This window comes from Danio rerio, chromosome 17 (genome assembly GCF_052040795.2).
Source record: "Danio rerio strain M-AB ecotype USA chromosome 17, GRCz13ab, whole genome shotgun sequence".
Classification (NCBI taxonomy): Eukaryota; Metazoa; Chordata; class Actinopteri; order Cypriniformes; family Danionidae; genus Danio; species Danio rerio.
The window spans coordinates 8,038,706-8,054,473 of NC_141037.1; the positions used below are offsets into that span (position 1 = coordinate 8,038,706).

The window sequence follows — 15,768 nt, forward strand, 5'->3', positions numbered from 1 at the left end:
CATCTTGAAAAAAGGGGCATAATAGATTTTATAAGACCTTAAAAATATTTTTTGAGTGCATTTACTGTAGAGAATAACATGTTTTTGCCAATTAAAGATTTTGAAACTTTTGCATGTCAATAATTATCATTCATACACTGTAAAATATACATCAATTAACAGTTTTCTATGTTTTGTTATTTATGTTTTTACGTTTATTTAAGCATTTCAATTGCATTATGGGACCTTGATCTTTCCTTAAACAATTTTTGATGTTGAAACGTTTGAAAAAGTGATTTTATTGATATTGTTAATAGTATGAAGTGATATATTGTATGGTTTGCTGTTGTATATTATGGAATAAATACCTGCTAATAACCTGCCAGTACTTTTTCTGTTATTATAGACTTAATGTATACATACAATATTTCTTATACAATATATTGTTTCACACTTCCAAAATGTGACCAAAAGTAAAAATAAATAAAAAATGTGAATTAAAACTGCAGGGTTGAGTCTTCAAAAACAAAAATCAACAGAGCAGAGATCAATATCCCATAATGCAATTCATAAATGTAAATAAAGAAATATATATATGGTAGAAGGAGTGCGTTGGCACGAGACTGCAGGCAAAGTGCCTTAGTGTCCCACCAGTGATGATATACATCCATATCGCACTGCTAAGAGTGTGATATTGTGCTTATACAACAGTTCGATGGCATAATTGTGTATATAAAAAAGAAAATCAAGAGCAAGAGTTTTAAAATCCTTTTGTATATGAGGAACTACTTTCTTCCGCCATTTACTCACATCTGCAGCTGACATCAGAACAGCAGAAACCGTTGCTAATTTACAAACGCCACTTTAGAGATAGTGTTTGAATGATTCTCTAGTGTAATGTCTAAAGTGATGACAAAACAGCTGATTTTTGCTCACATTAATATTATAAGGCTGAATGGCATGAAATGACAGTCTATACATTCTATAGTCTATAGAGATTTCCCAGTATTTCTCTATTGCAATCGGGAGATCACAATAATGCATGTCCTCTGCTTGTCGCTGTATGTGGGCGGAGTAATACACGAGGGTGAAGAGGCTGGACGAGTGCTGTTGTTTGCAGAATATCGCACGGCTATATATATATATATATATATAGTTGAAGTCAGAATTATTAGCCCCCGTTTTTTTTTTTTTTGCAAATACATTTTTTAAACTAAAAGAAAATAAATAAATAAATAAAATAATAATAAATACATTGATAAATAGAGTGACAACAGTAATGGGTGATACGATCAGGGATAATGCTGTGCTATCTTACTATGGTAGGGTAACATAGAAGAAGCTTGAAGTTTTGGACAGCGAGAGGCAAGACAAAAAGATTACAGAAAAAAGATTCCAGTTACATAAAAGACGGTCTCATTATTCCCCAGGAAGTACACGTATAACAGAGAAATATGATAATAAGGGTTGCCAAACATATGAGAATTTGGCAGGTTAGAGTAATTAGGCAAGTTATTGTACAATGTTGGTTTGTTTTGTAGACTATCGAAAAAAAAAAAAAAGCTTAAAGGGGCTAATAATTTTAACCTTAAAATGTTTTTTAAAAAATGTAAAACTGCTTTTATTCTAGCCGACATAAAACAAATAAGACTTTCTCCAGAAGAAAAATTTATATCAGACATACAGTGAAAATTTCCTTCCTCTGTTCCTAACTTTATTAGGAAATACTTAAAAAAGAAAAATAAATGTAAAGGGGGGTTAATAATTAGATATATATATATATATATATATATATATATATATATATATATATATATATATATATATATATATATATATATATATATATATATATAAATAATTATTTGTAATATAAATATATATATAAATATATATATATATATATATATATATATATATATATATACATATATATATATATATATATATATATATATATATATATATATATATATATATATTTACAGACAAAAAAGTGTGGGGAGCAGAGATATGGGAAAGGAAAGGAAAAGATCAGCAAAGGACCTCAAGTCAGGAATCAAACTCAGGTCAACGCACTACCCACTAGGCCAATCATAAATTTCCCAGGTGGGTTCAACAGAGCAAGGATATTTTTTTTACATTTGTATTTTTTACTTTTATTTCTTGCTGGAACAAAATTTAAAACAATAATATATATGTTTTTCAATATAATTAGCCCTCTTGAGAAATCATGTTGTTTGATTGGCTACAGAACAAACTGCTGTTATCCAGTGACTAAGCTAGTACATAATTAACCCAGTAAAGCCTTTAAATAATTTGTTATAAGAAATTAGTTTTGAAAATGTTTTCAAAATGTGTTGAAAACAATATTATCTCGTATCAACATCAATTGATGTTTATAATTGATAGAAAATAATCAAAATTAAACAGAAGAGCTAATAATTTTTATTAGTAGGTGTCTTTTAAAGTAGCAATAAACCCTGATAGAAACCAACATATAATTTACTATGTGGGGTTTACAATAGTTAACATCCTTTAACTAATTTCCGTGCATTATGTGGTTTTGTGCATTTTATTGTATTTTAATCACAGTTTCAACCTTGGCTCATTCAATCAGAGTAGACAGCATCCAGTTTTTAATATTTGTAGTAGTTTTAATTATGAATGAGACAAAAATAGATAAATTCCCTTGTGGACTTTGTGTATTAACATGCTGATTCGGATTAGATCTTATCCGGTGGACAATGGTAGGAAGGAAAGAGAGAAATGAGCAATAAAAGGGTCAGCCGGACACTCATGCATCATCTCCAGTGTCCTGATGAGCGGATGTGTTTCACTGTTGAGTAACTCTCTGTCCCGCTACAGCTCATTTAAACACACCCAGGAACCTAAACATCTTATTATTTGCATGTAAAGTCCCTTAAAAGCACAATAAGTCCAATTTTTTTTTTAATATCCAAAAATCACTAGATTAGTGTTATATATTGTGCTGACTTATGTACTTACATTATCCCAAATGTTTGGAAGAATGTTCAAATGCAGAGAAATCTTCAATTTTAACTAGTGAGACGGAGCGTGTGCTGTGTGTTCACGCTAATAACGTCACACATCCTCCATTTGGTTTTATAGAGCAGTGGTTCTCAAAGTGGGGGTCGGGACCTCCCAAGGAGTCGCAGGACAATGAAGGGGGGGTCGCCTGGTAATTTCCAAAAATCAATTTATTTTTATTAAACTATAATAACTACCAGCCTGATCTCACGAGAAAACGTACGTATTTTACGTTTTGCCAGTTTAGTGGCTAATTTGTACGAATTCGTAGGAGTTCAGTCGTACGAAATTGTATGATTTTAAACCCAACCATCATTGGGGCATGAGCAAATCGTACTAAACTGTACGAATTAGATCAAACGAATTCATACGAATTAGCCACTAAATCAACAAGTTACAAATTGCCTTGAGATTGCGTTGGAATTGCCATATTTTATCCATAACTTACTGAACCGAAAATACTTACTATAGTATGTTTATACTTACTATAGTAGCTTATAGTTACTAGTTCTATTGGATTGCGATCTCTGAGGTAATTACATTATATTAAAGACACAGCAATAGCGTCAGATGCAGCAGATTGGTTTTATAACACCCGGTTAAACTTTATGGCCCATTTACAGCACTGACATACATTTAAAAAATTAAACGAAGAATAGACTTGGGTATATTGGTGTGTGTGTGTGCACCATTGCATGCAATGTTTCTGTATTTATAACCACATTAAAGGATATTGGGGGTCCGAGTCACTGGCATTGTCATTTTGGGGGTCACGGGCTGAAAAGTTTGGGAACCCCTTGTTATAGAGGACAGGAAAACACCAAAGACACTTATGTCTATGTTATATATGTTGTGTGTTTTATTAGACTGCACTAAAATGTATTTAATATGATAAAACCAGGGTTCACTTCTTTAATATGACAAAACCAGGGTTCACTTCTCACTATAAGCTAATCGTCAAATTCCCTGACTAAAATGCTGAATTAACAGGATCTATTATCATTAGAAAAACAGGCAAATGTTGTGTTGTCCTTCCAGAATTTTGAGAATTTAACACAAAATCAAGCAAGTACAATGAAATTTAGAGGAGCTTGCAATTTTTTTGATGACCAGATTTGGCACAGATTTTGGCCAGCAAGGGTACTGTTTCGAAGATCTGCCACACCATAGACAATAGCCCCTTTCACACATACGGCAATTTTCCGGAAAGGTTGTATGTGTGAACAGGTCCTTTTTGAAAATACCGGTAAATTCGTTCTGGCTATTTTCCAGAAAGAGAAGTTGTAACATTACCGGCAATTTGCCGGAATGCTGCGCTGTGTGAATGCAGAAGAAAGATTCCCGTAATAAGCGCGTGCACGTCTAGAACATGCTGACGTGAGACGTCTGCTTTAGCCAATCACAACAGTCAGACGCATTTACGTCCGCGCGGTTTGTGAGAATAAAAGCCTTTGAATATTTTTCCAGACACATTTAGCTGCTAGAAGTTAGTCAGATCACGTTTATATATTCTTCTTTATGCCAACTGTGTAAATAATCATCGATGAGATGCTTATGATAAGCCGTTGTTTGTTTACCTTCAAGCTTTGCGTGTGCCTGTGAAACAGCCTGTGAGCGCCAGCACACGCACATATTATGAACATCTCGACATCCGAAAGTGATCCTGCGAAAGTTGTTCACAATATTGATCATCCACAGAGTTTGTAATTTAGTGAAATGTTTGCAAATACAAGCGCGGCCGTTTAAAGCTCATTTGTGGTGAATGATGTCAGAATTTACCGGTATTTTTGAATGGATGTGTGAATGCTCTTTTCCGGTAAATTTCCGTAACGTCCTCGCCTGTGTGAACAGCGCTTTTTTGAATATACCGGTAAAGTCGTTCCGGAAATTTTCCAGATATTTACCGGTATCACTGTGTGAAAGGGGCTATTGTGTTATATTAAATAACATCATATTTGCTTATAGAAAGTGCTCATGCGGTGTGTATGATACTTTTAGTTGGTTAAATAAGGTTAATGAAGTAATTAAGAACTAAAATTCCAAACCTTATAACCTGTTTAACACATTTTATTCGAGTTTTTATCTGTTTTAATCATTTTAAATTCTCTTAATCATTTGTATTTTCTTGTTTTGTTTATTCTTGTTTAATGTAAAGCACTTTAAATTACCATTGCGTAAGAAATGTGCTATATAAATAAACATGAATGTGTAGCCTTTGTGTTGTAAAACAGAAAAAAAGAAAGAAAATGTCTTCAACATTGCCACAAATTTGGTGAAAACCATCATTTTAGGCTGAAAAAAAGTCACTTTTATGAGGTGTTCGCACACTGTGTTAAAGCAGCCAGACTGTATTAATAAAAATCCACCCAACACTGTTTTAGGTTTCACTTTAGGTGGTCCTAACTATGTACTTGCATCGAAAAATACATACATTGCACTTAATGTGTTCACAGTAAAGTGCATGTACATGTATTGCAGATGATTTCTGGTGCTGTTGAGGCGGACATGGGTATGGTTAGGCGCCGGTTTGGTGGTTTGGGTGGGTTTAAGGGTGGATTAAGGGGTAGGGGATGATCAGCAGTTTAATTAAAAATGTAATTACAGTGCATGCAGGTATTTAATCAATCACAAGTACAATGCAAAACACGCATTTAGACAATAAGTACATTGTAACAATGAATAATTTGTACATATTAGTTAAGGCCATCTAATATAAAGTGGGATCCTTTGTTATAATCATAATAAATACTAAACATCCCGAAAACAAGTCATTTCAGTAATGTCAATGTAGCCCCTGTCAAATTATGCACCCCTGACTGAACTTGCAATCTGATTGCCTAATCCCAATCACGCCTCCTAATCCTACAACCCCACCCATATACTGAAGAATGAGGCTTAATCTGGCAGGGGTGTCATTTTCTGCAGTACACCAGTGTGCTGGAGTATTAGTGCATGAAGCTCCGCCCTCTTCTGAAAAAGGAAATGGAAGCACCAGCTCATTTGCAATTAAAGTGACAAACACATAAAAAACAGTGTGTTTTGGATCATACCATAAAAGTGGCAATTTCTACAAGCTATACTATTGATTAGTGGAATATTATGAGCTGAGTCTATCAGAGACTATAGGCTGAACTATACTTCTGCGTCAAGTGATTGCTGTAACCTATAGTGCATGCCTTGCATGTAGCCATCTATTTATACTTCTGCGTTCTGTTTTGTAGCTCTGACAATAACACTTCCAAAATGCTAGCAGGCAGTGGGGTTTCTAAGTTCTATGTAAAATGTTATAACAAAGAAACCCAGCCGCTTGCAGCATCACCAGAGTCAAGCGAGCTTTCTTTCGGCCGGTGTCTCGCACACACATACAGGCATCTAAACGCGCTCGCATCAACACACATTTTAAACTTGACAAAAACTCTTGACAACTGTGACTGGCTGCCGTGTCTTTAATATGGTGTAAAGATTATTATGCGTTATTGAAAAATCAAGGAGGACACAGCAAAGAAGAGTCACTTATAAATTAGAACTTAATTTTTTTTTGCAACAGCCTTACATTTAAAAGGGAAACATAAGGGTGATCAGAAGTAAAAAGACCACTAGCCTATAAGGTGTTTTATGGAATAGGCTATCTTAAACTGGCCAGCTATTTGTTTTTCTTTCCCTTATTTATTTATTTATTTATTTATTTATTTATTTATTTATTTATTTATTTATTTATTGTTTGTTTGTTTATTTATTTATTGTTTGTTTATTTATTTATCTGTTTATTTATTTATCTGTTTATTTATTTATTTATTTGTTTGTTTGTTTGTTTGTTTGTTTGTTTATTTATTTGTTTATTTGTTTATTTATTTATTTATTTATTTATCTATCTGTTTATTTATTTATTTATTTATCTATCTGTTTATTTATTTATTTATTTAATTATTTATTTATTCGGTGCATGTACTCGTTTGGGATCGGAAAACTAGTGTAATGGCGGCACGCCATCTTTACCAGACTTGGGCATGGTCCGCCTCTTCTTTCACTCCCCCCCGAAGCCCAAGCTGGCCCTCTTTGGCCCAAGGTATTCTGCAAAAAAATGCTCGCCACTAGCTCCGAGGAAGCCTGATTTGGCTCAATCCGGTCCCGGAAGTAACAGTGAAACACTACTGACCCTGGCTTGCTTGCTTAAGCTGCGATTGTGGAAACGCAGCTAATGAGCAAATTTTGGCCCGTGGGCCCTACTTTGAATTCTCTTTAAACTTTAAACTCTCTTCACGGGCAACTCTGCTTTAAACATTCTTGAAATCCTTACACAATCCTAGGCTTTTAAAACACATGTAAACGATAAATTTTTCCGCTAATATGGTTATATTATGGCAACTGTGGGGTCAGTTTTTACTCAGTTAGCTGGACTTGGACATTGACGATTTGACATGATCCAGGATCGTTTAGTTCTTCAAAACTCATCTGAGATCATTCTGGTGGCTCAAACCTGATCGGGAGCAGGTACATTTCATATAAATAGGATTAGATCGGGTCAGTTCAGGCAAAGATAATACTGAAAGTGTATTTCCAAATGCATATATTTTCTTACAGTAGTTATATACACTTGGGAAAAGAGCAGATATATATATATTTAACTATATATATATAGTTAAAATTATTTATTAATAAGACTTATGCAATCTGCACTCACAAATAAAAGTAAAAGACTGCCACCTGGTAGTTTAAAGAGAACATTTTTTTGCTTTGAACTTTTTAGATACAAACGCGTACACGCACAACATTCGACTTAAAAAAGAAGGATAATAATTTATGCAGTCATGCACCTGTTTTGACCACTAATATGCCGGTAATTGACATTTTACCAATATCAAAATGCCTTTTTGATGCAAAATTTATTTATACAATTATTTCTTACGCCGATTAAAAAACTTGAGTAGGCCTATAGGCTACTATAATAAAGAAAATCTTCTCTAAATGTAGAACTAAATACATTGATGTGCATTGAAATACATGATGAATACTCTTGACACATGAAAGTGTAAAGCCTGCAGCTCAAAACAAATGTGGAAAGTTATTGCATGTCATATTTAACAAATGGTTGTCATTTTGCTCACATGGATTATTGAATATTAATCAGAATATGTCATTACTCTGATGTGTCGTCAGCCAATCGTTGCATTGCTGATCATGATTTCGAGGATTGATAGACCTGTCCTTCACAACACACGCAGCGATCTCAGATCAGTTCATCCAGACATTTTAATCTGATTCGCGAACTTGTTTGAAGATCCAAATTAGCCAGAGATCAGTTATCAAGATTAAAGACCCAGGATTTACCAAATCATCTCAGATCATTTAAGCGAGGTACAAAGAACAGACCCCTGGTGAAAAAAAAAAATCACTCCACATTGAAGATCAGGCGATGTGACTATTGCGTATGTGCACATTGTGATATCGATGCTGAAACGATATATTTTGCAGCCCTAACCCAGAGTACCTGTGTCTTCATCATGGCCGGAGTTTTCATAAAGTTTCAATGTCAGCCACCTTATATCAGGCAAAGATAATACTGTTTGTATGGACCAACAGTCAAAACACATAAAGTGTGGTTTTGAAAATACCCATGTTGGTGTAGATAGGGCCTTATTCTATGTGTTGTCAAAAGAAGCACAATAGTCCCCCTTTAATTACATTCTTTGAAACAGCATAATTTACAAAAAGTGTCTGACTAAAAAAAAAAAAAGCAAGACGTCACATACCTTCTCTCTATTTCAGGTGTGGAGACTGCGCTAGACAGACCCAATGTCTCCTGTGAGGACAAATAAAGACGTTTTAGACTCTCACCCACAAACGCAGACTGAAATAGTGCTCGAGTGTTTGAACTAAGATAACTACAAGTGTGTTTCTCATAAAAGCATGCATGATTAATCCTCCCACCTGGATCTCCAAGCGCAGCTGAAGGGATGTTGTTGATTCAGCTTTTCCCTGAGAAACAAAGTCATACAGCAGTTTAAAACTCAATCCCTCAATGACAAACTGTTCATTCCTTCAGTCTCTGATAAGCTATCTAGTTTAACCAAATGACACATCTCAATGCCATTTACATTGTCAAGCAATATGTATGCACAAATCAAGAATTTCTTGTAGTCAGTAAGAAAGTATTCATTTTATCCTTCAAGGATGCATTACAATGGATCAAAATGCTATAAACAGGGTTTCTACAGATTTCATAATGTCAAATTTAAGACTTTTTAAGACCTTTTTAAGACCATTAAGTACGACATTTAAGACCTATATCACAATATCAAAAACACGCATATACACAAAGAGAAAATGAAAAAAAAATAGATAAATAAAATTCACAAAATTAGTGGCAAAATAAATGTATTAAAATTGAACAGTACTGAAGACAGGTTAGAGGCATCATTGAACTACAAGAAAAACAAACAAACAAACATCTTAGGGCTGATTTATACTTTTGCCTGGCGCCGTAATCTCAAAAAAACCTCAAACGAACAAGGCTTTTTTAAAACGACAGGGGTGGTCGAAAGAAAGACACTGTAAAGTCAGACGGATAAACAGAGAAGTAGAAAGTTTCTGGAATTACGTCACATCATTAATATCATTCAGGATTTTTTAACTAATTATTTTTTTATTATGTATTAGATAGACTTTTCAAGAATCACGTGACATGAAAGACTGGAGTTAGGAAATCTACTTTAAACTTTTTAACCTTAGATGAATTTTACAGAGACATATCTTCTACAAACACACTGACAAAATCTTGTCATGGATCCCAGATGTAAGAGCAACAAATAATAACTTCTAGTTGACCATTTGGGAAAGTGGCAGAAAGTAGATTTTTCTGATGAATCATCTGTTGAGCTGCATCCCAATCATCACAAATACTGCAGAAGACCTACTGGCACCCGCATGGACCCAAGATTCTCATAGAAATCAGTCAAGTTTGGTGAAGGAAAGATCATGGTTTAGGTTACATTTAGTTTGTGGGTGTGCAAGAGATCTGCAGAGTGAATGGCAACATCAACAGCCTGAGGTATCAAGACATTTGTCTCCCATTACAATACAAATCATAGGAGAGGGAAAATTCTCCTGCAGGATAGCGCTCCTGCTCATACTTCAGTCTCCACATCAAAGTACCTGAAAGCAAAGAAGGTGCTCCAGGATTGGCCAGCCCAGTCACCATTAATGAACATTATTGAGCATGTCTGGAGTAAGTTGGAGGAGGAGGCATTGAAGATCAATCCAAAGAATCTTGATGAACTCTGGGAGTCCTGCAAGAACGTTTTCTTTGCCATTTCAGATGACTTTATTAATGAGTTATTTGAGTCATTGTAGAGATGTAAGGATGCATTCAATATTTATTCTTTCTCCACTGCAGCATGACTTTATATCCTATACTGGACATTATTTCTGTTAAGTGACAAGACTTTTGTCTAAGCAAAGTCAGAGCTTACAGTCCTAATTAAATCATTAAAAATCAAGGCATGATCTTATTTTATTTTGATAAAATAAGCGTAATCTAGAGGCCTTTGCCTTTTATATAAGCCACTTCTGATACTTAATGATCAACTAGAAGTCATTATAGTCAATATAGTTATTATTTGTTGTCCTTAAAACTTGGATAGGTAACAGAACTTTTGTCAGGTAGTTTATATACTTAAATCAAGGCTTGTGTGTGTTTTACCGTCTCTGCTTCTTGAGTGACTCTGCGTTTGCGTAACTCCTCCATTCTGTCGCACACTTCGCTGTAGGACGTGCTGTAATACTCTGAATACTCTTGGGCCAGATCTGCAATGTTCCCCAGAGAGCCATCCTACAACACACAAACAATACATTCAGTATTTACAGCTCCAAAACACAGAAAACTGCCTCGGCGATCATCAAAATGGTGACGGATGTCCAGCTCTCACAGCATACAATGCTCAATGGAGACGAAGTTTGGACCTTCAAAGGGGCCCCATTATGCTCATTTTTACAAGATGTAAAACAAGTCTCTGATGTCCCGAGAGTGTGTGTGTGAAGTTTCAGCTCAAAATACCAAACAAATAATGTTTTATAACTCTTTAAAACTGCCCCCTTTTGGTTTTGATCCTAATTGTGGTGTTTTGGTGACTGTCGCTTTAAATTCAAATGAGGTGTTCTCTTTTCAAAAGAGGGCGGAGCTACAAATGCCCAATTGTCAGCATAGTTGCAGATTCAAAACAGGACTAAAGTTATCTCTGTGAAAAACCGAAAGGTGCTTTCACACCTGTGGATCGATTCAGTTCCAAAACAAGAATTCAAATTGTTACAATGTTTATTTTCGTTCTTGATGCTGTTCGCTTTTACGCAGCAAAGTTTCTTAACAGACCAACATAGTGAAAATAAGTCATGTGCGAGTAAACTCTCCTCGGATTGGTCAGAGATTCAGTTATTATTTTTCAGAGGCCAACAGATTTGCTCAGCTGTCACATTGTTATTTTAATTTGTGATCTTAAGCAATAAGCGAAAAGGTGCCCTTTAAATTTGAAACCCACAGACATAGTCACTAAATATAAATCAGAGAGCAGGCCTGGATTGGCTAATCAGGAGGAGTGGTAGTATTCTCTGTGGGCTGGTCCGTTTTTTGGTCACGAAGGCCGATGTCACTAGCACTCTAAGCATTTGCACTTTTTCATTAATTAATTTATTAATTTATTTGACCATAGCCTCAATCTTTTTAGTCATTATTTTACTGTAGCTCAGCTCTTTTTATTTATTTTCACGCAGCCCCATGAGCAGAATGCAGCCTGCAGGTTAATGCTGTCCAATAAAGAAACCCATGAAGTCTGATTCTTGTCAGATGTTGACTTTTTCAGTCAGAGATGCATAAACAAATTAAAATAAACAAAATATAACCTCAAATTTCAACCCTCATGTATGAGGTATAAAAAACTGTGTGACTCGGCTGTTTTCTAAAGAACGCACTGCCATTAGATTTGACAGACGCAGATCTTAAAGAGCCTGCACACAATTTTTAACATGCTTCATATGCTACAGATGGAAAGAGATAGAGAGAGAGAGAGAGAGATCGCCATTGCATTTTGGGTTCGACTTTTAAACGCTACGCCGACCAGCGATTGGTGGCGCAAACCAAGCGTCTGAACATCATCAACACGAAATGCGGATCCTCCAATGCCAATCGAACCTGTAACACACGCATGAAACGACACACCCACATACAAACAAACGCACACATCCAAAATACGTTCAGCAAGCGAACGTAACATTTGACAGAAAACACGCATTTACCAGTAAGAATGACATCCTGCCCTACACATAATTCTCTCTTCATAGTCATTTATGCCTATTACATATCCAAAGTACACTGTGATATGTGCTGATTTGTTCGTTTATTGGATCGTATTGAGTTTGCTTCACAATTTGTTTCAATCGAGCCAAGACGATCACGTTGAGGCGCTCTCAGACCGATTGTTTTGACGTGGATCCGAGAGCGATTGCTGGTTACACATTTGACAAACAAACCACGCAAACGAAACATGTTTCGAAACAAACGGCTAGGTTTGAAAGCAGCCATAAACCCCTAGTCGCTGACATTATTTTCAGCAAACACAAAAATTGGTCCCGCTTTATATTAAGTGTCCTTTACTACTATGGACTTGCATCAAAAAATAAATACAATGTACTTATTGTGTTCATAATGTATTTGAGAAGACTTTTGGTCCTCTTGAGTAGGGATAGGGGTTGGGTTATGGACAGGTTTGGTGGTATGGGTAGGTTTATGGGTGGGTTAAGGTGTAGGGAATGGTCAGCAGTGTATTTACAAATGTAATTACAGATGTAATTACATACAGGTATTTAATCAAGCATAAGTACACAGTAAATAAATGTATTTACACAATAAGTACATTGTAACAAACTGTTAATTCCTGTGTAAGTACATATTAGTTAAGGCCACTTAATATAAAGTGGGTGTCACCGACTCGGTCCCAGTCATTCCCCTCGCTGGCCAGCAGAGGCCACCATCTCCGGACTTCTAAGCATTACATCATCCTTTCACCCTGATCATGCACACCTGAACAGTATCCCGTTAATGACCCACGTACCCTTTATAAGCCAGCACCAAACGCTCATTCAGTGCGAAGTCTTGTTTAGCCACGGCCAGCATTTCTGAGCGTTATTCCTGCCTGATTCCCTGTGTATTACTCCAGCCTGTTTCTTGACTCTGCATCGCCTTCTGCCTGCCCACGAATCTCGCTTTGTATATGGACTCTGATACTCGCTGCCTGCCCACGAACCACGCCTGTTATACGGACTCTGATGTTTGCTATCTGCCCTCGACCCACGCCTGGTTCACGGACTCTGATACTAGCAGCCTGCCCTCGATCTATGCCTGGTAATACTCACTGTGTCTATCCATCGCCAGTCTCTTGTCATCATAGACTGTTGTTGTTGTTTGTCTGCACGTTAGTGCATATTGTGTGTGTGAATGAGAACTTGAGCAATAAATACTGCATAATGGATCCCTCCGTGTCAGTCTCCTCGTTACAGTGGGACCCACAGATTTAAACAGCGGATGACTGTTTTTACTCAGGGCTGTTTATGCTAATAAGGGAGAGATCAACACTAATGGGCGGGGCTTTCCCTACTCTGATGACACCTACAAAAGCAGAATGTCAATCAAAGTGTTTCTGCAGACTGTTCTTATGAAGTGTGAGTATAAAAACTTTTATTAATACATTTTTACCATTAGAAGCTGGTTATATTCACACACTGCCGCCACACAATTGTGTTTAAACCCAGTGATTTCTGCATAGTAGGTCCCCTTTAAAACCTGATCAAGCCCTATGGAGGTAGTCATGAAGTACTAGTTAATGAAAAGCAGAAATATCCAGAGGCCATCCAGTAATACCAGAGATCCATGAAATGACATGCACAAAGTCAATCAGTTTTCTCTCTGCGGGTCTTCCTGGTATTGTATGACAGTCGGAGACGTGACCTTCCTTGTTTACTCACTGACCCCCGAGGCCAAAGCTGCATTCAGATCTGCAAGCTCATCTCCAAAAAATCCCCCCCAAACATTTTTAACATTCTCAGGTTTTGGTCAATTATGAGACACTATGTGATTTGCTGATGATGGGAATGTTGTGGGATGCAGGAAGTTGAATGATAACCCCTCAAACCTCCATCAAAAAAATCTGCTCATGTGAACAAATAAGAACTGAAGAAGTGATTAAACACTGTGAAAATGTTTCATTATTATGTGTGCTTCTAATACAATAACCCCCACTTAATCTCAGTTTGAAACTTGACTTTAAAATGACGACATTTGAAATCTGCCTTGTACTTTTTATATTAGATCAAGTATCAAATCACCTGCATTAATTACACCAACAGTAGAACAAATAAAAAAAAAAACATGTAAAACAACAACCACATTTAACAAGACTTGCAAGTAAATCTACACACTTTCACTATGCAAATGTTAATTATACAATTTCAAAAATCATATCCATGTTATACACATCCAACAAATGGGTTCTTGTTGAATAATACATTTAATTATTAATTAATTAATGAACTTAAAAATGATCAAATTATATATATTATTTTATCCAATCCTTTTCTTTTCGGCTTAGTCCCTTTATTAGTCCGGGGTTGCCACAGCGGAATTAACTTCCAACTTATCCAGCACGCTTTTACACAGGGGATGCCCTTCCAGCCGCAACCCATCTCTGGGAAACATCCATACACACACTCATACATAACGGACAATTTAGCCTACCCAATTCACCTGTACCGCATGTCTTTGGACTGTGGGAGAAACCGGAGCACCCAGAGGAAACCCACGCAAACGCAGGGAGAACATGCAAACTCCACACAAAAACACCAACTGACCCAGCCTCGAACCAGCGACCTTCTTGGTGTGAGGCGACAGCGCTACCTACTGTGCCACTGCGTCGCCTATATATATACATAATTACCCCCCACACACACAACAAAAACAACAAGAAATAGTATTGTTATTTTTAACGTTTTGAAATACTACTATTACTACTAAGGCTGCACAATACAGTAGGTGAGAGTTCAAAGTGGCCAATACCGGCGGAGCTTATACTGCCGTCGTTTTAAATTCCTGCCGCTCTGATTTTAGTGTATGACCACAGTTTGTGAATAAGCCGCCAGGGGGCACAAAGGAACGGGATGCAAACGGACAGAAATAGCCTATACAGCAGCTTTAAATACGCTACTGTGCTTGTAAATGCTATTAAACAATAAGTCAAAGCATTATAATTCCTTTATTAATCATTTAAAATTTGTTAACATGCTTTATTGTAAACTTGTTTAGTGCAAAGAGGACTCGTTTTGGAAAACAGAACTAAAGAAATCATATCATTTCAGCATCAATATCGCATGTGTGTATACGCAGTAGTAGCAAAAAATCTAAGAAAATCGGCACACTGCAACTTTAGCTTTCAAAATTTTTTTTTATATCGCAACGTTTCGACCGACATGGTCTTCACCAGGTAAAAGTTACCTGATGAAGAGCATGCAGGTCGAAACATTGGGATTTAAAATTTTTTTTGAGAGCTAAAGTGGCAGTGTGCCGCTTTTCTTAGATCTTTTGCTGCTGTGTTTGATTTTGATCGAGCACCTCACTTTCAGATTCCTAAATGTGCGCACATTTCGGTTTCTTGTGCACGCAATAGTCACATCGCAGGATATGTAATGTTGAGTTAGTAT

The 15,768-nt window shown here is 36.2% G+C and overlaps 1 protein-coding gene across 7 annotated transcripts in view; it reads right to left on the reverse strand.

Moving 5' to 3' along the window:
• The window catches only part of sash1b (SAM and SH3 domain containing 1b), a 234,193-nt gene that overhangs the window by 41,844 nt on the left and 176,581 nt on the right, over positions 1-15,768 (reverse strand). For all 7 annotated transcript variants that reach the window (XM_087289868.1, XM_087289867.1, XM_087289866.1 and 4 more), the window contains 3 exons: positions 10,730-10,858; positions 8,959-9,006; positions 8,781-8,830 (listed from right to left, as the gene is read on the reverse strand). In XM_087289868.1, coding sequence (XP_087145994.1) covers positions 8,781-8,830; positions 8,959-9,006; positions 10,730-10,858 — 227 coding nt within the window. The remainder of the gene's footprint in view (positions 1-8,780; positions 8,831-8,958; positions 9,007-10,729; positions 10,859-15,768) is intronic.